General features: G+C 30.5%; 1 protein-coding gene and 1 non-coding gene across 3 annotated transcripts in view; one reads left to right on the top strand and one right to left on the bottom strand.

Annotated features, from left to right (window-relative positions):
• Nucleotides 1-25,685, top strand: part of LOC142330105 (lipase 3-like) — a 144,014-nt gene that overhangs the window by 97,513 nt on the left and 20,816 nt on the right. For both annotated transcript variants that reach the window (XM_075375168.1, XM_075375169.1), the window contains exon 2: nucleotides 16,321-16,564. In XM_075375168.1, coding sequence (XP_075231283.1) covers nucleotides 16,321-16,564 — 244 coding nt within the window. The remainder of the gene's footprint in view (nucleotides 1-16,320; nucleotides 16,565-25,685) is intronic.
• On the bottom strand, nucleotides 5,801-5,873 carry TRNAK-CUU (transfer RNA lysine (anticodon CUU)). Its single transcript has one exon. It is a non-coding gene; the product is annotated as a tRNA-Lys (tRNA).

Below are 25,685 nucleotides of genomic sequence, written 5' to 3' on the forward strand. Positions count from 1 at the left end.
GCTTATATTACGACATTTTTTATATTATATTCTTTTTCTATTTTAAATTGCAACAGAAAGAAAAAAAAATATTTTTAGTAATACTTCATAATTTTGGTGTAAGTCAATGCAATCTATGTTTTATTATTATGAGAATAAAAAAAACTGAAAATAAAGAAAGTTTTTTTTTTTTTAGTTAACAAATTTCTTTTAACATAATTTGTATGTGTTTAATCTTGATGGTAATGATTATAGTAGTGATGAGTTAAAAAAAGAACAAAAAGAAAAATAACTGCGGAAAGATTTGCTTTATTATGTAATAGGTCTATAATACAGTGTTGGCTATAATGTAACATACGAAATTATAATTATAGTACAATAATACGTACACTGTAATTAATTATTACTACTATTATTTTACATTTTTATAAGGTAAATTTTAATATAATGTAACTAACCTGATTAAAGTATCTTTATGTAATGTTTTTAAATTTATAGTACGTAGTTTAGATTATAATAATTTATTGTCGAGCTGCGAGAAAGTAGAGTAATCATTTAAATTATCCGCCTGGATTTTAAATTTATCTAAGTTTTGAGATCTCTTAAATCCAAAAAAGGTTCATTTTTAAAGCAGTTTGGGTCCAAGACACAAAAGAGTGCAAACCTTGTCAAAATAGTGTTTCATAATACTTCAAAAATATAGAATATTTCTTTTTGTTATGCTTATTTAATCTTTAGTTTATTAAAACCCTAATTGAACCATAGGATTTCCGGTGTAATAATTTTTTCTTATTTTAACGTTTTACTTTTCTTTTTCAATATAACAGGTTCATTATTAACCAGAACTCATTTAAATCCGCCAGAATTATAATTTTTACAAAAAACAAATAATAATTTAGGAAAAATTAAAACATCCGTTATAAAGTACTAAAAAATAAATTTATTAAATGTGCTTTCGTAATAGTATTTTTAATTTAAAATGATAAAGGTAACTACAATTAACATATAATACAGAGTGTTCAAAAAGTGACGCAAACTTATGGAGGCAACAAAAGAAGGAAATATCCTTCTTTTGTTGCCGGTTTAATTAAGAAAAAATGGGTTACATAATGCATTAGAGAATATTCATTGTCTCTTAATACATAAGTTATGCCTAGACCCAGAATACCTTCACAGAAAAGTATGCCCTGGATGCACCAAATAAGTCCTCCATTAAGCGGCTGTGCGGCAAGTTCCAAGAGACAGGGAATGTGGCAGGTGCATTCAAATGTGGTCGACCCAAAACGCCAACATTATAAAAGTTGATCGACCTGCAAACTGCATATTCTGTTTGTCCCAACAAGTCTCTGCGATGCCTATCTAGCCGGTCTGGTCTCCCGTTTTTAGTGCCCGCACTAAACGCATCGCGTAAGTGTTTAAAGACGCATCCGTAGAAAATTTGTGTTGTTCACGAATTGTTGAAGACATGAATGAAGACCGTGGAAATCGTGTAGCTTTTTGTCAGTGGTTCATGTCATCCATAACGCCAGATGCGGAAGAACTGGTTTTGGTCTGACGAGGCGTTGTTTCACCTTGATGGATACGTGAATTCACGGAAAATCCACATAAGCTGCAGGAGTCTTCTCTGCAGGGACAAAAAGTAGGTGTTTGGTGTGAAATTTCACGTAGGCGAATCTTCATGACATTCTTTCATGGCACAGCGAACACTGAGTGCTACATACAGATGGTACAACAATTTGCAAATAGTGTTCCTGCAGACCGGCAGAGTACACTTGGTCTCAACAGGACAATACTACGGCTCATACAGCCAACAACACTGTGATTTTCTTGGATCAGTGTTTTCATGGGCAAGCGATTTCGAAGGGGTTGTGGTCCTCTCGTTCTCCTGATTTATCCCCTCCTGACTTTTTTTGTGGGGATACCTTTAGGTTGTTGTTTACAATACTCATCCTCACACCATTCCGGAATTTCACAGCGAAATTGAACGAAATGTAGCTGCAATTCCTCAACCAATGTTACAACTTGTGTTTCAGAGCATGCACTGTCGTATTCAATTGTGGATCGCATAATGGAGGCAACTTTAAACAACTATTGTAACTTACTCATCTTCCCATAAGGTTGCATCACTTTTTGAATACTCGTTTTTAGTGTTTTAAGGGACTGACGGTATTAAAGGTTTTTTTTTTAAGTGAAAGTATTGCAAACATAAATTTTTGACTCTACTGTAGTTATATATATATATATATATATATATATATGTATATATAATACAGGTGGCGCAAAAGAAGCAAACGGTTTTTAACATTTAAACAAAGCAAACCTTTAAATTCTTAATTTATTTTGATTGATGGACTATAAAGTATAATCTTTGAACATTTTTTTAAACAACTGGTGGAACACTACGTCGCGCAAATAAACCCCCACTTTCTACCTCACAAAGTCTCTGCGACGCCTATCTAGCCGGTAGAATTCCGGCAATTTCGCTCTTTCTAGACTTTTTTCCATGAAGTTGGTTAAAACATTCAGACTTAACGGCTTCAGTTTCAGCTCTTAATTGTTAGATGAAAAATAATCTGGGGTTGTTAAATCCGGTAAACAAGAAGGCCAGTTACCTGTTCTACAAAAATTTATCTTAAGAGGTGCATAATGATTCTGGAAGTGCATACGTGGTTCCATTTTGTTTGAACCGCATCATGCGATTGTCAGCAACAGAAAATCGTAGAAAAGTTTGAATCATATACCAGTATCACTCAGCAGTTACGGTTACAAAAAAAAAAGATGACCCAGTAATCTTTTGAGATATACAAGACCGTACATCTAAGCGTATGTAATTCTCTTTGGCGAATAACCCTTGAACCCTTTGTTTGTTAAAAAGCGATAAACTTGGAATTTCAAAAAAATCTAGAAATTGATTTTTAAATATTCTCATGAAAATTAAACACACCAAAAGTCAAGTTGATTTCTACATTTGTTAGCGAGAAATAAAAAAATAATAATAAATTTCATTGTTACTCCATCTTAACCCCTCAAACGTGCATTTACACCGTAAGAAGAACGTTTACATCAATTTATCTTCTGTAGTTTTTGCTGTGCGTTCATTAATAAAACTCACTACATATTATCAGAAAGGCGTAAAACGATTTATTTCACGCCTTTCATTCCTAAGGAGTTCCAGGCTCCAATTCAGGACAGGCGTAGAATTTTATCAGAACAATATGTTCCTATCATATACCCATGTATAATCTGTTACAGATTATACATTACTGTATTAAACTATATACTATTATTTTTTCTATTAGACTATTATTAATATTAGATTATATAGTTAATTACTCATTAAAAAAAAAAAAAATTAAATAACGGAATAAGTTACGTCATGAAGAACAGGAAATATTTCGATGTTATTGAATGTGTCAAATGGAAGGTAAAACTAAAGGAAGATAAAAAAATTTATTTTAGATGACCTGAAATAAAGAAAAGGTTAACAAGAAGTAATAGAAATTATACAATAACAAATTACGACAATTATTTTCTAAGAACCGTTATCTTAAATTTATGTTGTATAAATACGGCTGACGTTCAGAACATTGTAGAATATTAATTGAAGAATAGATATTATAGAATTTCTATTTTATTGTGGAATTTCAATGAATACGGTAAAACCAGCTTTATGTATTATAATCTGCGTGATGATGGTAACTGTGTCAAAGGAGAGATTGTAGATTATGAATTCGACTGTGCAGAACTCGTACTTGCAGCTGTAAAACCTTAGTAAAGTTGAGACATACGTATTTATTTAAAAAAATTGATTTTATCCTAATTTATGGTCGCATAATTCATAAAAGTATAGTTGTTATGTGAGTAGTACGTACCAAAAGCGTAAAAATTATATTGTTAAACAAGTATTTATATTGTTAAAAAAGATTAATAAAATAATGGAGAGTTATTAAAGAGATGATATGTCTTGAGGTGATTGAAAATATTATAAAATATTGTAAGGTATATATAAAAAAATAATGCTATTAAAAATTCGTTTGAAAATACGGTAATTTTAATCGATGTATATGAAAAGTAATATGAACCAGTAATTTAAAATAAATTTAAGTTGAATCGGTGGGAACAAGTTATGTAACCAAATTTCGTTTCTTTTTTTGTTATGTCTATGCATTATTAGTAAAGTTATAATTATTAATATTAATTGGTAATTACAATTATAATAATATGTAAGTGCAATTCAGATCATTTCAAACTTTGAAGATTTAAATAATTATAATGCTCTCAATTTTCGGGTAGGATATTCTAAATTTCAAATTTTTTGTACTTCAAAAATTATCAATATTATTTTAAAATTACTAGTACCAGTACATTAATAACATTGTAATTTAAAAATAATAATAAAATCTGTTACGAATAGCAGGGAAATGTCCAGTACTCCTACAAAAATATTGGATGGAAGACCATTGCTTCAGTTTCATTATTTAATCCATAATCATTGTTTTTGTTTGATATTCGATATTTTATAAAACGTTGAATATGAACAGAAATCAATATTTCAGATTTTGAAATTCTTTACCATAAAATTGCACTGTAAAATTTTGTTCTTTTCCTTGTCCTGGAACATGATCAATTGTAAACCTATTATTAAAATAGATAAAATAAGGCATTGCAATTTTAACCAAGTTAAAACGACCCAAGTTAGACTTTAATATTTTAAAATCTGCTTAACGATATTAAAATCTATAACATTAAATCTATATATACAATATTTTAAAATCTGCTTTATATGGATTAAGATCTACTCCATAACCGATTGATCTGTACTGATGATGGCCGTATTATTCGATAATGATTATCATTAAGTTTAAAATAATTGTTAAACATTTATCATTTAATGATAAAAAAATATATTTTTTTAAATATTTAAAAAAAATAGATTTAATCAGGTCCTTCCTTCATTTCAGAATGGAGAGAGGTATTCAAATACATCGGTCATCTACTCAGGCAAAATGGCTACTGGAAACGACAGAAAAATTATTCAAAACTGGTTCTGCGAAATTATTAAATGTTGATAACAGATTAGATATTATGATCTCAATAATGTCCTGATTGATATAAAATATTTTTTTATTTTTATTTAGATAAATACTAAAGTGACATGATTGCGTATTAGCCACTAATAGGTTAATCAAAGTCGAGAGTTCGAATCCTAGTAAAGGATACTTTTGTAAGTATTTGAGTACTAGATCGTGAATAGCGATGTTCTTTGGTGGTTCTTCTTTATTTTTCTGTTTAGCCTCCGGAACCTTAACTGTAAGTGCCTTTACTACGGAATCGTAACTGCCTTTACTTGGATTTGAACCTTAGAACTCTTGACTTCGAAATCAGCTGATTTGCGATGACGAGTTTACCACTAGACCAAAATCCAATGGGTAGGAACGGTCAACCTGAGACTTTGCAAGTCTACACTTCATTTACATTGATACATATCATCCTCTGAAGTAATATCTTATAGTAGTTTCGGAGGCTAAACAGAAAAAGAAGACTAATCTATTCTACCAAAGAAATCATATAGTTCATTCAGAATAAAAATTATTTATATATATTTTAAATATGTGGATATAATTTAGTAAAGTTCGTCTGAGGTGGGTCGGGTTTCGTAAATGGGTGTTTCTTTTGTTAGTTTTTACTATTATATTTGTTTATTTATTAATATTTTTATCTTTATTTGTTAGTAAACGTTTCACCATATTTCGTTACTAATCATCAAACCTTTATAATTTCTTTTTTAATTAAAAATTATGATACTAAATAAAAAAAACCTCGCCCGACGTGGGGCTCGAACCCACGACCCTGAGATTAAGAGTCTCATGCTCTACCGACTGAGCTAGCCAGGCTTACAATAATGCTCGCACATATAACAACCCCAAACTATATACAGTACAACCACATGTGGTAATATCACATACTACCAATTAATTTATAACATATAGTAATCTATATTTCCCGCCAAATTCCTCCTTGCTATGTAGACTAGAATGTGGGTCAGTCGATGCTAATTTTTGCTAGCGTTATTTTAGTTGTGATCTGAAATAGCACAGTAATAACTTGGTTTAAATAATTTCAGTATTTGGTATTATCAGCTGCTGAAATTTTTGAGGCAGTTCTAGTTAATTGTAACATAGATGTTTGCAAAGAGGTTGAAAATAGGGGTCCAATATCTCCTTTCTTTAAGAACTCGTTTATGCATTTTTCCTGGACTGTATGTTGAACGCTGAACACTTTGATTTTTTAATTTGTTTTATGTTGTAAAATAAAGTAAAAAATAACATGGAAGTTAAAATCGCTTTACTTTTTTAAAAAAGTAGATTTTGATAAAAAAAATCAATCTTACTCAACCTTTTTTTATGAAGCTCGTTCAATAATTAAAAAAGTAAATGACAACAGAGGAAAAACTGTTAAATAGAATAAACTGAAACTGTCTGATGTTCAAGTTGGCACACATGTCATAGATTAAATTATGCTGTTCGAAAAAATTTTCCATTTTCTTCTTTTACATCTTTTAATCAAGCCTTAATTTATTATAATTTTTTAATTTTATTTTTGGTTCGAGTTTTTTTTTTTTTAATAAATTATACCATTGTCTTGTTCAATGTCAGCTAGGCAGTCTGTTTAGATATTATTTGTTGCCTTCAAATGACGTAAATAAAATCAGATCTTAAATATGTAATTTGCAAGTTCTTGTTTTCAACCTATACCAAATATGGTTCTTTATGATGACGTAGATATATGAAATTTAAAAAACGCATTACCGCATTTCCAACACATTGCGCTTGACCTAAATAGCTACAAAAAAAATACCCACAATTTTTTTTTTCTATACAGATAGTTCCAGTTAAATTTAAACTGCGATTATTGTGCTTACATATACCGATGAATTATTTATCGGACAAAAAGCTAAGTTATGCCGGTTAGGTATAACTTAGCTTATAGTTCAGAATTACAAGACCTATTTAATAAAAATAATAAAATTGAAGATAACAATAAATATGTTTTAAACAAAAATTGTTTCTTTCTATTTTTCTTTATTAGATAAAATAACTTTCAGTTATTTTAAAATAAATTTAAAAAAAATTAGACTAATTAATTAACTTATTTTTATCATAATTATATTAATTTGTAATTAGTTTATTACATCAATTTAGTAAATAAATAAATTATTCACTAAAATAGATTTTTAGTGAATAAAAACTTCGGGCTGTCATGTAATTAATTCTGTTAGGAATATTCAAAAAAGAATTTAAATGACTTTTCCATAACAGTTTCAGTGAAGAAGTTTTTAATGCTTCAGAAAGTTGCTAAAGCCTTTAAAATTATTACATTCACAATAAATCGGCTAAAAACTAAAAAAAACGTTGTTATATATTTGAATCAAACTTCATCATTGAGAATTAAATTTGTCACAGAATTTTTTTTTTATATTTGAAAAATAATTTTTTTTTGTTTTCAGTCGCTTGACTGGTTTGATGCAGCTCTCCAAGATTCCCTATCTAGCGCTAGTCGTGTCATTTCGGTATACCCCTTACATCCTACATCCGTAACAATCTGTTTTACATATTCCAAACGTTGCCTAACTGCACAATTTTTTCTTCTAACTGTCCCTCCAATATTAAAGCGACTATTCAAGGATGTCTTAATATGTGGCCTATAAGTAATAAGTGGCTTTTAACAATATTTTTTCCAAATGCTTCTTTCTTCATCAATTCGCCGCAGCAACTCTTCATTTCTCACTTTATCCATCCATTTATCTGATGGGTGGATAAAGTGACAAAAAAATAGTACCACACTTCTCTTATAGTACCTCTTATAATATAGTACCTTATAGTACCACATTTCAAAAGCTTCTAATCTTTTCTTCTCAGGTACTCCTATCGTCCAAGTTTCACTTGCATATAAAGCTACGCGCCAAACATATACTTTCAAATGTTTCCTGGTGTTTAAATTAATGTTTTATGTAAGCAAATCATATTTCTGTCTAAAAGCTCGTTTCGTTTTTGCTATTCGGCATTTCATATCGCTCCTGCTTCGTCCATCTTTAGTAATTCTACTTCCCAAATACATAACAGAATTCTTCTACCTTTGTAATCTTTTCTCTTAATATTTTTATATTCAGCAATTCATCTACATTATATCTACTACATTTCATTACTTCTTGTTTATTTTCATGCGGTAGTTCTTGCGTAGGACTTCATCCGTGCCGTTCATTGTGTCTTCGAAATCCTTTTTACTCTCAGCTAGAATTACTATATCATCAGCAAATCGTAGCATCTTTATCTTTTCACCTTGTACTGTTACTCCAGATCTAAATTGTTCCTTAACATCATGTTAAATTATAATTTAACATCAAGTAAAATTAAACATAAAAATAAAGAATTTTTATTTTTATACCGTTTTTTTTGTCGAAAAAAAATTAATTGGAATTTTAAATTGTCATGCTAAAGCATTGGAAGTTTGTGAAATAATTAGCGCTACAGTTGTAATAGAACATCAGATACTTATGTACATCCTCATACTGAGTTATTGGACCGGAATAAGGAAACTTGAAAATTATATTAAAGATGCTCTCGAAAATGCTACTGTTGACGGGGCTGTAGGAATCCATTTTTTGTTTTGCTTAGTGATGTTACTCATAAAACTGCACTTGAATTAAAAATTTTTCCCGTACTTAAGGGTAAAATTTGTATTTTCTAATGATTAAATTTAGATTTATATTAGTTTAATATACATTGTGATCTATTAAATAAAATTCCTCATTTTAAAAAATATTTTTAGTAATTTTATAATTATTAAAATAAAATAAATTGTGTATTAAAAAACAAATTATTTCTTATGTAATACTGTTTGGAACTTGTTATTCGTATATTAAAAAAATTATTTGATTTTTCTGTAGAGTTTCAGAACAATTTTCTTTTATCGGCTTGTAGAAAATTGCGTCCATCATTCGTTTACTTTGTCTTTTTAAAAATTTATTTTCCTGTTGTCGCAAGTGTGATTTATATGATATATTTGTGTTATGTATCTCATGAACATCAGTAAAAAAGATAAATCATTTATTGTGATCGGCACATAATAATACGATACAAGATCACGTCATTGTAAAATAAATTATAAATATAAAAAAGCTGACAACACACTTGTAAGATTTTCCCGTCTGCGGCTAAAGCCGAGTTCCAGGAAATTCCTACAACTGTGGGTTGTTCCTGATGCTCGGCTTACACACACAATTTAATTTTATTTAAATATAATATTTTTGCGTTTCTTTAATTCAGTAATTCAAACTAAAGCGCCCACGTATACCGTATTTAATTCGCGCGGGTATGGCGGTACTAGCGGCGACGGTCGGCACTAACTAAAGTAATGTAATTTCACAACTTGCAAAGAACAAATTTTGCTTGTCGGCAGACTGGTATAGCCACGAGGCTTAAAGCAGGAGGAACCGAGTCCACCGGGCGATCGTGTTCAAGACAGCCATACCGAGTTAATTTTTTTACACTTTAAATAATATTAATTTATTTAATTTTACTGCTCACTTGTGACATCGCAACATAACAGACGACTTCGAACAGCTGCACGTCAGTACTACCAACCTTTGAAATATTAACTAAATAAAATAAATAATTAATATTTTAAGTGTAAAATATAATTTTGTTGGCAACCCTGTGGAATTTCTAATTTCTCATTCTAAGAAGACGAGGGAAAAGGAAATTTACCACAGGGAAAAAGGGAAATTCCAAGATGGCGGACTGTGAAACTAACGCTCCTTGTGGTGGCAGGGGGTACTATTGACACAGTATGCCCGCTTAACCTCTAGTTTATAGCACCTTTTAGGGGTCGGAGTGCGATTTTGCAAAAAACTTTTGTAATTATTGTTATTTTTGAATCGTTTACAAATGTGCCTAAGAAAAATCTGACCTTAATTAGTCGAAATCGTGACCTTCTTCTACAGTCTCATCCCCTTGACCTTTTTAGTTGAAAATTTAATGGCATCAATGCTCCATACGTCGAAGTAATCTGACCAAGTTTGGTAAAAGTCGGACCAGTAGTTTTGGGGAGATAAGAAAGATGATTTACAGGCTAACTCCGAACACACACACGTTCATATGAACATTAACATAGGAAAATTTCCATCCGGTTTTTTTGATTCCTTAGGTGCCAAAATGTCAAGATCCGGTGAAACCGAATTTTCCCGAATTGGATCGATTACAATAGTTTTTCTTCTCGAGCTATAGCGCTATAATCTCGACGGGAAAGTATGAAAACATAAGTTATAAGTTAAAAACAATTGATGGGTTTAAAGTCCGTATTAATTATTTAAAATATAATCTTAATAAATAATATTAGGGTAAATACGTGAAGGTACAATATATAAAAATAATTCACAATTCAGAAGACGTTATTGAAAATTATTTTTACCATATATTTATGTACACGTTGAGTGGATTGTAAAAAATACACGATTTTTAATTTTTTTTTGTAATTATTATGTCTTATTTAAAGATTCATCTGCTGAGTAATATTGCGTCTGCAAATGAAAATGTTTTACTTTTAAACAAATCGGTGGAAGATTCTGTAAACTGTTTCGGTAATTTATTAAAAGGTAAGAGAAACGTAACAAGGCCCTTTTTTGTAAGCCGTTATTTTGTGTTGTTACATGGAATTATCAGGTTTTGTAGAGGTGGATATTATTCTTTTATCTAAATAAGTAATTTGTTTTTTTTAGCAAAGACTGCACATTCACATTAGGTAGTTAACAAATTAATTTTCTACTTAACGGTATACATGATTGATACTTGCCGTATATCGTCCTGATAACCCATAATTGTACTTAATAAAATAGTTTTGACATTTTGAGGGAATCTCAAGAAATTTAATTATATTTTAAAGGAGATATACTTAAGCATAATAAATATTTAATTATGATAACGTTTTATTAAGTCGCTTCAAAGCAAAAAAAAAGAAAAAAAGTGCAATCGTTAAGACTTTACAGGGAGTACAAACAAACAAACCGCACAAAATGCTGAGTAGGAAAAAACGATACGTTTTCTTCATTCGTTCGCGGAATTATTTACCAAAATCCTTTTAAGAACTGACGTTATTATTCGCTGCCTTTCATACTCGTATTTTAAGTTTGAATAGCTTTCTTAAATTTAAATTTAACAAAATATATTCCGTTTTACTAATTAAAATTTATACAGTATTTTAATTTTATTCATTTTTTATGATAAATTTTTTTATTGTATAGAAATTTTAAAAGTAAATTTAAAAGTAAATGATGTATGATAAGTATGCGTAATGTATTACAGCTTTGATTTACATCATTTGGTGTTGCGAATTTATTATTATCGAAGACGTAAAAGAATACTATTTATTTTTGAATGACCTGCGGTGTCAACAACATAAGCGAAAGACCGATTTCTATTATTAGATAATCTTATTCTGTAATAATAATACGTGTTTGTATTATAACATTGATAATGGCCTTGACCCGTCCCAATAACAGTTACTTGCTTATTTCTTATCTCATTACAATGCGAACGGGTCGTTTAATTTTACTATATTTTTCTTCCCATTTTATCTTTAATTTAAAGACTCTGCTGTTTTTTAATATTATTTTTAACGACTACCACTTTTAAAAGTGTATATCTGATTTGAGAAAAAATTCCGGAAAACGATTTGTTAGACTGGCTTTAGCGTGTAATCTGTGATGAATAGAAACTACTTTTTAATCTATTTTATAAACATTTCTATTAATTACTGGTGGTTTTTTTATCTCTTTATATCATTAGCATTTCAAAAAAAAAATATCGTTGTACGTCAAAATAATAAACTCATATATCTCGTTAAGTATTTCCTTAATTAATTAGAATGATTTTTTTTCAACGTCAATAATTGTAGCCTTGTTTTTGAACAGATCGTTAGATTTGAAATTGTTTTAACTAACTTTTTACTTTCCCGGAAAACATAGGTATATATTAAAAGGGAAAAATTGTGGGTAAATTGGTTCTTTTTTTGCAAAGTTTTACGTTTAGGGTCCAACTAGTTCATTTAGACCAAAACGTATGTACATAAATACGCATGTAATTATGTTTGTCGCACTAGTTTTGGTCTTATTTCACAGGATTGACCAAACCAGTTTTTATTCAAATTTGACTCTTTATATGGGGCATTAGTCATATTAATTTTTTTTTCAAAATTCGTTAAGGGGGTGAGGGATATCGTTAAAAAAGCAATTTCGATTTTCTTTAGAGGTATTTTCTAGAATATTTTATTAAAGTAAATTTGTTACCTACAATGGATATATATATTATCTAAAATGTTTTTCAAAAATCAACCGATTACATTACTTTCCCTTCTAAAGCTATAGCGCTAGGCGGGAAAGTAAATGATTATGCCTTTTTTAATCTTCTAATTTAATTTGTTTTGTATATTTCTTGTGCATAAAATTATACAAAATAAAGTAACGAAAAGTCGTTCCTCATGTGCAGTTCTGCAGAAGTGTTTTAATTTATCCACTTCTCTGTGTCGGTTTCATAATTTAATATTCTTTTTATAAGACCGTCTTACGTGGAGGTACATTTCTGTGTATCATTGTCTAACGTAGCGTATGTTGATTTATATTTTTTAAACCGAACGTTTGCTTTATTTACCATTTGTTAGTTATATAATAGCTGTTATAATAGCTGCATAATCTTTATAAGAGCAGTTTTATTTTAAGAACGCTGTACCACTTAAGTATTTCCTGTATAGTCATCTTGTTCAAAATAAAACTTGTAACTTTTGTTCTGTAGGTTTGTTTATTTTATTATATATTGAGTGGGAGGTTTGATATTTAGGAGTGCTAAATTAAGTTTCACTGTAATATTAAATATTTATTTTTATTGTAATCTTTTGTCTCTTATTTAATATGAATAATTGAAGATTACTTTCTTCATTCATTGTAAGCCCTAAATTTAAATATTTAAGTTTTTGATGACTTGTAATAAATGAAAATATGTTCTTCTTTCAATTTATCTATGCTAACATTCTATTCTACATAGTTTATTAATTTTAAAAATTTCCTTTTTTTTAAAATGTTATAGATTTACTTTCCAATCTGTTATAACGCAAAATTGAGGAAAAATACTATCGGTAAAAATTGGACCACTGTTTTTTTTTTACTTTTTTTATTTCAATACATTTTGAAATCCCCTGAGACCAAAATAATAGAATCTTGTTATGTACGTGTGTACTCACACACACTTTTGCATCAATCGTAATTAAATCAGACCAATTAACTGTTATTTTTACGTTATTTTAACTTAGGAAATGATTTCAGTCTACAAAATAGATCTTATAATATTCTGCTGTTGTCTTCTTTTTTAATAAATTATTGACTAATTTATAAGATCTTTCCACTAATTTATTTAAAATAGAATTAAAATATTTTCTATTAGCGACACAAAATTGTTCTGTGGTTGAGTTTTTGTATAATAGTAATTTTAAAAAAAAAACAATCAGAATTTTCTGAATTCGATTAACACAAATAATAATTGGTCAAATAATTTCTTTCAGCCCCTTTTAATTTAGAGAGATCTTATTTTTTTTATTTATTACTAGCTGCAGGCCCTCCGGGCAGGATGCCCTGGCGGGCGGCGTCTCGGAATGGGATAAATAGGTGTCCAAAATTGATTATCAGTTGTGTAAAAATATTATTTCTTTTTTATAATTAAAATTGATATAACGTAAGTTAAATTAGAATTTTAACTCTAGAAATTGGTACTAACGAATTGGGATTTTCCTCTAGTTACCGCTACTTTCCAGTACCTATGTTTTGGCTATAGTTCATTATTTCATGAAGAAAAACAATCGCATAAATAAATAAAAAATATGTAAAATAGATTTTTAAAACAACACTTTTAAATTAAATGCACTAAAGGGTAAAAAAATAATTTTAGAACGGTATTTAAGAATCGATTTTACAAGCTTTGATGATGATATGTAAGATTAGGTGAAAGTCATAGCTTCAGATTAACAATTTGATATTTCTGCCAATTTCTTCTTATGCGTGTTTGCACCCCACTCTTTAGACAGTTCTTCACTCGTAAGAAAAAATTAGCAAAAATAAATTTTTTAATTTGAAGCTCTGACTTTCACATAATCTTACATATCACCATCAAAACTTGTTGTCAAATCCATTCTGTAATACCATTCTAAAATTATTTTTGATGTTTTAGTGCGTTTAATTTAAGAGTGGTTTTAAAAATTTTTTTACATAATTTTTATTTTGTACTTTTTAATACATTTAATATACGAGTGGAGGTTTTTTATATATTTTTTATTTTCTACTTTTTAGTCTTCATAAGTTTGTACTTTAGAGGTGCGCTAGCACACAGGTTTGAGCGTATTTAGCTAAAGATCGGATGGGTACGTTTTACGGTGGGTGAGTGCAATCAAAACATAGGGCTAAACAATCTAATTTCCAGGCAAATAAGTTACGGTCGATCAAGAATGTACCCGATGCGTTAAACCAGTGATTCCCAAAGTGTGCGCCGCGGCGCCCCGGAGACCGTGGCCTCTTCACAGGGGCGCCGCGAAATATTGTAAAAGCTTCATAGTTAATTGAACCAAGACATTTATTTTTATCTTTTACGTACGAGTAGTCTCAATTTTACTTAGGGTAGGGCGTCATCTAAAAATTTAATTTGAAAAGGGCGCCGCGACTCGGAAAAGTTTGGAAACCACGGCATTAAACTGTTAGTGTTCGACCTGCTGATACATATGCCGTTTGAATCGTGAAAATCGGACGAGCGGTTGCCGAGATATTACGGTGGCAACCCATCGCACCCTCCTCCACAATTTCCGAACAGCGCCCCGGGGCACTTGAAAATATTATCATCCGATGGGTCCCACTGGAAGCTGTTGAGGTGTCGTCTTGGGCGGTTGAAACGATTTTTCAGAGCGCTAGGACCGACGTTTTTGAGATATTTGCGATTTTCGTCCGAAAATTCGTATCCGGTTAAAAAGTACTAAATTTTCCCGAAACTTCGATATATATTTCGTATTTATATCGATATATAGATGGTATATCGATATATAATAATATAACCTGACCATCACGAGACATGTACTAAAGAATCAGGATTTTCCGCTAGTGATCGGCACCCATTTCGGTGCTGAGCTAAGGGTCGCACACATAGACACACATACAAATACCGTTTAGTAGGATAGGATTCTCATATATTTAGTTTTATTAATATTTTATATTTTTATTCATTAATATGATACTTAGGCGTTTCTATTTATTTTTTATGTCAACTTAATTCTATATTTTCATCGAGGGACAGTGGTGGGCATTTCTTATATACTTTTTTAAATATGGAGTTTTACACCGACTTATCCCCAAGTTGACCTGTATAATGTATTATAATGTAGCAGTATAAGTAAGATATTTATTTATTGATTTAGTGTTTAATTCTTTTGTTCTCAAAATTAAAAGATTGGAAGTTGGTTAAATTTACTAGCAAATTGTTCTAAAATAGGTTATTAAAATTTTATTGCTGTAATGTTCTCTGACGTAATAACAGGAGGTTACGTAATTCTTGAAAATTAATTCATCGCTTATTATTATTTTATGGAATGAAAAAAGATTGTTTAGTTTCTAAAAATTATGAAATTTAATCATCGATATTTGTGTACAATTTATTTTTCATGGAAAAAGACCAACAAATATCACTTCTATTCAGCTTCTTTTCTCTTTTCATTTTTTCGACATAGCTTCGTCTTTGCTCATCTATCCATTATGTCCCTGTCATCCTTTTTTCTGCCACAAGAACTTTTTTATCTTGTAAATTATTCTTCGAAAATTATCTTTTTCGCAGTAATCCTCTTCTTTCAAGCCTATCCTTTGGACGTATTGTTCCATCTATTGCAGATAATTTGATTTCCTTTTCGTGTTCCACAACTTGTCAAATTTTGTTTATTTAATCAGGCCCATCCTGATAATATGCCCAAGAAATTTAATTTTCTTTTCCTTATCTCCATGCAGGTCTTGCTTGATTTTTATATCTTTGAGAGGTTACCTCGACCATGGATTTTACGCTTCTTTCGAACTTGATTAATTTATCGAGATCGAGACTGATCATTTTTCAGTACCATATAAAATTACTGGTTTTTCTTATATGGCAGTAAATATCTTTTGCGGACGTATCTGTAGATATGGAATAAATATTTTTAGATATGGACTTATCTTTTTTTTTGTGCTTATCTTTGTGTAAAATTATTATTATTTTTTTTTTTTTGTTTCAGCCCGAGATAATATCAAAATACGGTTACAATGTTGAAACTCATCAAGTTGTTACTGAAGATGGGTATTTATTAACAATATTTAGAATTCCTGGAAGCAGCAGATCAAATAAAAATACTAATACTAACGGTATGAAGAAAAGTAATGTAACGGAACCAGTGAAGAAAAGACGTGTAATATTTTTACAACACTGCATATTATGTAGTTCCAGTGTCTTTGTTCTTATGGGACCAAATAAAAGTCTCGGTATGTTAATTAAAAAACATATTTATTTAAGTATTTAAGCTAATTCTCTGGTGTCAATTTTAACAACTTTCATTGCAATTGAAACATTTATTCTTTCTTTCAACAATTAAAAATAGTAAAAATTCTTTTTTGTATTTTTGTTTTCATAGAAAACAATGTTATAAAAAATCGGGTGGGGTTGTGTCGAGGCGCACGGTCGTTTATTTAACGTGAAACGTTACAGACCTTGGATGATGTTCCTCCGAGCTACAGACCGACCAACTTATCTGTAGAGTTAAATGACAGTCACCATCGTATTTTTTGAACAAAACTGGAACTCTACAGTGGGAAACTTTAGTTCCTTCATTTAATCAACTGTACAGATAAATTGGTCGGTCTGTTTGTCAGCGAGTCACTTTTAGTGTATCGGATTGAAATAAAAACGAGACATTGACTGCTTATTAAATTTAATTTTAACATAAAACAGGCGCTAAATGGTATATGATATCTATTTCGACTAATATTCGACGATAATTTTTTTCAACATCGGTCTGAGATATGAGAAGTAAGAGACATAATGCATAATAAGCAGGGATACTCGCGCCTTCGGCGTCGTTCACCGAGCGCGCTGTGCCAGCTTTATGACGCTACCGAAACAGTCTCGCTCGCTCGGTACCGGACATTGGGGGTACATGTGGGTGGCCCATAACCTTCCTTTTCCAACCATATGCGTAATTTATATTTCCGGCTGGCTTTTGTCCGGGCTGAGGCTGGCATATTGAATTTTTACATGTTTACTTTTTTACATGTTTACTTTAATTTTTTACACATATTATCCAAAATACACTTATTATTACTTAAATAGATCTATCTCGACAAATTCTAAACAGAAACACACGAATCACCGCGCATCACGTCTAAATCATGAGCTACGCTGAATGGAAATAAGTGAGAACGCCAGTTTTGGGCAATCTGCGCTGGAATCCCTGCTCGCCAGTCGTAAAATTCGAAGTCGTATGGGTGAGTTGACCATGTAAGTTATAAATGAGACTAATAGTTAGGGAGTTATTAAGGCAGGACGATATAGACCTTTTCGTTACGCTACAGATTTCTGTTCTGGTACTCGGTGATGACTGTAAAGACGTTTCACGTGAAAAGAATTTAGCCAACCGGGATGGTCTCGTAGTTAATATGTCCTCGTAAATCAGTTGTTTAACAGCTGATTTTTCAAGTTGAAGGTTCTGAGGTTCAAATCTTAATAAAGGTTAGTTACTTTTATACGCATTTGAATACTAGACAGCGGAAAAACAGGTTGTACTTTGGTAGTTGAATTTCAATCAACCACATGACCCAGAAATGGTCGGCCTTAGTGTGTATAAAACTACACCTCATTTATATATCATACATATCATACTCATCTCATCGGGTCGTGTCACTAATTGAACAGATCGCAATTAGGAAAAAATAAAAAGAATCTAAGCGATAAAATACATCCATAATGAGTGAATAAAAAAATTTATTCACGCAAGTTGAGAAAGAAAGCCTCATCTTGAAATTTCAAAAAATGGTTACATGAAACTTATGTAAAATTACATACTTTAATTTTCATTGGTCGGACTTTTTCTTTAAAATTCACCTTCAGTTAATAAATAATAAAAAAGATTTTATCAAACGAAAATGGAACCCTGTTCGAAGGAGGACTTTTCCTGTTCCATTTGAGAAAGAGAAAACTATTTAAAATTAAACCAAATTTTATTAAGGTCTGTTGAACTTATTTATTAAAATCATGCCTGAAAGAGTAAAGTTTACGAAAACGGTAGGGAAGTAATCCTTTTTCTAGTAGTTATTTTTTAGTAAAATGTATTCTAAGCGTAAAAATGTGAGAAATTTAACATTTGATTTTTTAATCAGGTAAAGAAGCGGCTGCTTATTGACATACGGAGAGTTTCCTAGGGGAGAGCGAGAGAGAGTGAGAGAGAGAGGAAACTTTCAGGACATGTTTTACTGGTGAAAATATTTTAAAACGTTCATTCATATACGCATAGGTCTGGAAACGGTTTGTTTTCGAGTTACGGCTAGCAAAAGATTTCGCCCGGACTTCAGCTCTTCTGATAAAAAGAAGCCTTAATGTAATTTTTAGGACGGAAATTAAGGAGTAAATTTGGTCGTTTCTTACGTAATTTGAGCTGAGAAATAGGATAAAACAGGTCTCAAAACTATAACTCCAGTAGTTTTTAAGATACTGACGTGAAACATAAACTTCTGTGTCGAAAAACAAGTTTTTTTTTAGGTTTGTAGTACAATAGCTTTCTTAACGACTAATAAATACAGAAGATTTAGTAAAAAACATGTAGAGAATTTAAATCTGAGAAAAATAATGTAAATACAGCCAATAAAATGTAAATAAAATCTTTTAAAAATCAATTTTTTATTGAAGCAAAACAGAAAAAAATAGACAGAAAAATAGTATTATTCTTTCTGTATCTAATAAACATTATTCTTAATATTGCAAAACAAAAAAATAGCATGCATGAAATGATATATGGTAACAGAATAACAAACCTCAGTAACAATAATTGTTTCAAAATTCCCTCCTTCAAAACTTCACAGCACTCCGCCCGACTTAAATATTTCCGGTGGCTTTCCGTATCATCACAGGATCGTTTCATCAATAGCAGGATCGGATAAATTAAATAGCATTTCGTATTTTAATGAGTAACTCTTTCTAGTATCAATGTTTTGTTGGTTTACTATCGTTTTCATTTGGCCCTAAATGAAGTAATCTAGTGGTGTTAAGTCAGTTGATCGTGGTGGCCAATCGAGATTGGTCCACCGTGTCCAATCCAGTTTAAGAAATTAGCATTCAAGTGATTTTTAACTATTAAAGAAAAATGTGGCGTGACAACATCGTTTCCAATCTAGTTTGTAAAGGTACATCCTCCAAAAGAGCCGGCAAATTATTTTTCAAGAAATGAACTTGCATCTCCCGTTAGATTTTCATTCAAAACAAATGGTCCCAGAATTTTGTCATAAATAATGCCACACCAAACACTAATGTGAAATCTATGTTAATATATACTAGTTTCTTATATAGATTATTACAGTACCATGTTATTGTCTTCACTTCATAAATTACTGTTTTTAGAATTGAGGAGTCTGATTTTGGTAAAAGTGGCTTCACCAGTAAATAAAATTGAATTTACCTTATCAGCATTGTCTAGAAGCCGATGACTCAAGTTTAACCGTTGGGAGTAATCTGTTGGCTGTAAATTTTTCCGTTAATTTTCTTGTTTTGTAAATTGTTTTTTGTTGTTTTTTTTTTTTATTTTATTAAAATCAGGCAATTTATTTTAACATATTTTGTTTTTAATAAACTTGGAAATTTTTACGTTTGCATTTAGTTTTTGTGTACTTTATTCATACAATTTTACTCAGAATCAAATTCTGTGCAAGTTTTCTTCAAAAACTTTGTATATTCATTATCCATTTTTTGTCTTCATTTTTTTTGTCTTCAGTCATTTGACTGGTTTGATGCTGCTCTCCAAGATTCCTTATCTAGTGTCAGTCGTTTCATTTCGGTATACCCCCTACATCCTTAATCTCTAACAATTTGTTTTACATATTCCAAACGTTGCCTGCTTGCACAATTTTTTCTATCTACCTGTTTCTCCAATATCAAAGCGACTATTCCAGGATGCCTTATGTGTGGCCTATAAGTCTGCCTCTTCTTTTAACTATATTTTTTCAAATGCTTCTTTTTTCATCGATTTGCCGCAACACCTCTTCATTTGTTACTTTATCCATCCATCTGATTTTTAACATTCTCCTATAGCACCGCATTTCAAAAGCTTCTAATCTTTTCTTCACTGGTACTCCGATCGTACAAGTTTCATTTGCATATAAAGCTACACTCCAAACGTATACTTTCAAAAATGTTTTACTGATGTTAAATTAATGTTTTGTGTAAGAAAATTATATTTCTGTCTGAAAGCTCGTTTCGCTTGTACTATTCGGCATTTTATATCGCTCCTGCTTCGTCCATCTTTAGTAATTCTACTTCCCAAATAACAGAATTCTTTTACCTTTCTAATCTTTCTCTTCCTATTTTTATATTTAGCGGTCCATCTACATTATTTCTACTACATTTCACTACTTTCGTTTTGTTCTTGTTTATTTTCATGCGATAGTTCTTGCGTAGGACTTCATCTATGCCGTTCATTGTTTCTTCTAAATCTTTTTTACTCTCTGCAAGAATTACTGTATTATCAGCAAATCGGAGCATCTTTATCTTTTCACCTTGCACTGTTACTTTGGGTCTAAATTGTTCTTTAACATCATTAACTGCTAGTTCTGTGTAAAGATTAACAAGTAACGGGGATAGGGAACATCCTTGTCGGACCCCTTTTTCATTTCCGCTTCTTTCTTATGTTCTTCGATTATTACGGTTGCAGTGTGGTTCCTGTGAATGTTAGCAGTTGTTCTTATATTTCTATACTTGAACCCTAATTTTTTTTAAATGATGAATACTTTATTCCAGTCTACGTTATCAAATGCTTTTTCTAAGTCTATAAATGCCATGCATTTTGGTTTTTTCTGTAATCTTCCTTCTATTATTAATCTTATCCATTTAACAAAGTTATTTTACGCCAAAAATAAAATATTGTGTTTTCCGACCCCTAATCTTTTGTCTTTTACCCAAGATTTCTGAAAAAAATACTAATAATACAGTTCTCGGACCTATTTTTTTTATTTTTTATTTTTAAGATCAAATTTCATATAAAACCAATAAATTTATTTCTTAATCTGAGTCCCAAAAATTACAGTCTGGCTTAATTTTACATCAAGGTGCAGAGATCAGGCGAAATATTTTGTCAGCCGACACTTGCTAACGAAGCGTTTCCGAAACTATGTTTGTACGAAAGTACTTTTTTTATCAGTAGAACATGTCCTGAAAGTTTGTTACGTTCTTCGTGAATCACTCTGAATAAATATAATTTATAAAACAAGAAAATTACCGCAATTCTTCAATTTAATCTGTAGGTACTATGTAGCCATCTATTTCAGTTGGTGAATTAGTCCGCTAAAAATATCGCTATGCAGAAAATGATCCTTTAATGTGTACCAATTACGCGTCAATTTAGCCTTCATTATGCAATGTTTAATTACTTAAAGAAATTTCTTGGAGAGGCCTACGCATAAATCTTTTTCGGAATACTTATATATTCCGAAAAAGTATATTATATTTAAGTAATGCGTATATATAAACTTAAAACAGTTAATTTGTTAAAAGGGAATCTTCTAGTTAAGATTACGCTGAATTCATTAACAAAATTTACACTTTTGCCTACTAACAAAAATGTAAACAGTATAATTTTCTTCTTTTTTTCAATCTCAGTAATGTTTCTCTATTTGTTTATTTTAGATATATAGAGTCTCCCGATAATTGTTGGCTAAACTTAAGAGGTGACTGATTCATGACGTCAGAATAAATTAAAAATTCGGATGGAAAAATGTTCTATCTCGTTTCATTTTCCCTGTCGCATTTTGTCTTTTTTTCAATAAAAATGTTATATTAAGAATAGATTAAAATATTTTAATGAAATTTGGTGTATACGTACTCAACAACATCTATAAAATATTTTTAAAAAAATTAAATTTTACCTTCAAATTCCAAAATGGCGGCCATTTAAATCTTTTAATTTTTAGTAGCTTCATAAATATTAGTTTTTTTCTCGAACTATGTTATATTAGATAAAATATTAAGCCTTTTATTGCGAACAAAATTACGACTGATTTGTTCAAACTGATTAATAAATTCAATTGATTAAGGAAGTGAAATCAGGCAATTTTTTAACTTTTCACATCCTCATAAATTAAATTAACAATAAAAAAAGAATAATTTTTAATACTGTATACGTCACCTGATCATATCTTGGTAGGGATGGTTCACCAACATTCCTCCTAATCCTGTAAAGCAGTGGTTCCCAAACTGTGCGCCGCGGCCTCTTCACAGGGGCGCCGAGAAATATTGTAAAACCTTCATAATTAATTGAACCAAGACATTTATAATTATTAATTTCATTTTACTCGTAATAAAAGTAAAAAACTAATGAAGATACACGATTTTAATTTATTTTTATCTCTTATTTACGAATAGTCATAGTGCTACTTAGGTTAGGGCGCCATGGAAAACACCGCAACTCGGAAAAGTTTGGGAACCACTTCTGCAAAGGATAAACATTTTGAAAACAGAATAAAACGTGATCTAAATTTCATTGATTTGAATGTATGTTACAAGTGTTAAAAAGAATGGAGGTACTCCGAAACGCGCTAACTATGAATGTTACAGTGACAATGCTAGGAAGGGCAGAACATAATATTTTAATCAATTACGATAATCTTAGCGGAAATATAAAATGTTGTAAAAAATTATTAAAATTCATTAATTATTTATAAAATAAGAATTTTATGTTCTTGAAAACATTTTATCCAATCGTGATAAATGAAATACAAAAATCATTCTTTTCTAAATTTCATTTGATTGTATAGTTAACACTAAAAGAATGTGATTTAGTTAGTAACTCAAAAAAATAATTAACAAAAAATGACTTTGTGTAAATACAATACGCTATCTCAGTTTATGTATTGTCTCCCACTCGGTTAAAATTTTTCTAAACTGCATAAAACATTCCTCAAAGTGTAGTAAATACATTAATAAAATAATCATTCCGCTAAGTTTCAAGCGAAAAACATACAAAAGCTCTAATTCATAAATAAAGTTACGTAGATTTAATGTCGTTCGTGATTTTCAAGATTCAATTCGGGTGATCCTAGTATCACGTAATAGGTGTGGTTTATAAATGACAGAATTTCAGAATTTATTCTAAATAATTATATATAAACATTAACGCCGTACCTTCTGGTTTTATCTCATTCCATATAAAAACAAAGAAAAAGTTTCGTCATATGTATGCTGAATTTGAACATTTCGTATTAGCTAATTTATCGTGTCTAACTGAGGTTGCTTGCTTAAAGTCATGCGGTTTGTAGATCATTACAGCGTGTTTTGAAATATTATTATAAAGAGTTGTATTATATTTAGCATTAACTTAAGGTGTCAAAATATTTATCTCTCGTTTCGATTTTGATAAATTAAACGTGAGTCATGAACATTAAAATTTTAACCAGGTACGGATTGTGTCGGTAACTGAATTACAAATTTTTTAAATGTTTATTTAAAATGTCACACATCCACACACACACACACACATATATATATATATATATATATATATATATATATATATATATACAGTAAATATTATTTATAGTGACCTCCAAGGACCGACGATTTTAACTCATTATAATCGATAGTCATAATAACCGATGTTTAGGTAGCTTAGTGGTATTACTTTAATATGCCATCTATACGGGTATTGGAATATAGTAATAATAATTTAATTATTTCAAATATTTCCGAATTTCAGAAATAATTTAATTTCCGAATTTTTCTGAAAAATCGTTCGCCTTAGGGCCGCTAATAAGGATGTTACTAGTCTTGTGGTATTTAAATAATTTTAACAGTGCTTGATCTATATCATTATGTTGTCTAGGCCGTAAGTTTTTTGATCTTACAGAATTTGTTTCAAAGTTTTTCGTAATTTTTTCACGGTTCTTCCACATCACCGATTTTGAAGGCCTCTGACTTAATATAACCCCACAAAACGTCGTCAGGAGGTGTGAGGTCTGGGGACCTTGGAGGCCATAAGCCCTTGCTTATTATTCGATCATCAAAGAACTCTTGCAGAAAATCCACGGTTTCTCGAGACGTGTGGCATGTAGCGCCGTCTTGCTGAAACCAGCAATACGTTCTTGAGGTACCAGGAGGGACAAAAATTGGCGCACAATATTCCTGTATACTTCACCATTTACTGTCTGTTCGAAGAATATGGGTCCGACTATACGATGACGAGATATCACACACCACACACCAATTTTTTTAGAATGCAAAGATTTGTCTTGTAAAACGTTAGGATTTTCAACCGCCCAAATTCGACAGTTTTGACTGTTCACATAACCATCGAGATGGATCCAAGCTTCATCGCTAAAGAACACTGTGCTTAAAAATTCGATTCCGTTTTCATTTACGAGAGATCTAAACCGACGGCAATATTGTAATCGCTTGTTTAAAACTGGAGGCTGAAGCGCTTGGACTAATCGTACGCGATACGGATACAATTTCAATTTTTTTTGCGGTTTTCTGAACACTCGAATTTGACAAACCGACTTGCGTGGAAAGTTTTCGTAAACTTTTCCGAGGAGAATTGAGCAATCTTGTTTTCACATTCTCTAAAACTTCATCTGTCAAGCGAGTCGGTCGACCACTACGTTTTCTGTCGCAAACACTACCTGTCTCTCGAAATCGGTTTGCTAGCCTATAAATTGAAATTTTTTCTGCCGGAGGAACACAAACAAATTTAATTTGAAATGATTCTTTTACACTTGTACGATTTCGTAGCAAAATATTGTTCAAGAATGAAAACTCGTTGTTCTATGGTAAAAGACATTCTGTTCGTAACACGACCGGAAACGGCAAAAAGTTTACACAGTTCAAGGAGAATCAACTCACACTGCCGTATCTATACCGGTTGAGTAGCGCTACCAACTTCGTTTCTCAAAACAAAATTTCCCTTTCTTAGAAAAAAATTACCAGACATTAACAATTGGGTAACAGGACTAAAAAATCACTCTGTACATTATAATTATTTACTTCACATATCATTAATTATACTAAATTGAATTTTAAAACCAAAATTATAAATATAACAATTGATCGTCAAAACGTAAAATAAAGTTAACGATAACCGTCATGTCAGTATGAAGATCTTAATTGTTATCTATTCATAACTATTGAAACCTTCATACTTACATGACGGATAACGTTAACTTTATTTTACCTTTTGACGATCATTGTTATTTTTATATTTTTATAAAATTCAATTTTATATAATTAATGATACGTGAAATAAATAATTATAATGTATAACACATCATTGTTTCTGAGGATGGATTAATAATCCGAAAGCGCTCGAACATTACTATTAAAGATTGTTGGCAAGCGGAAACTATTATATAAATAATT

The sequence above is a fragment of the Lycorma delicatula genome, chromosome 9, assembly GCF_047948215.1.
Source record: "Lycorma delicatula isolate Av1 chromosome 9, ASM4794821v1, whole genome shotgun sequence".
NCBI classification, from domain to species: Eukaryota; Metazoa; Arthropoda; class Insecta; order Hemiptera; family Fulgoridae; genus Lycorma; species Lycorma delicatula.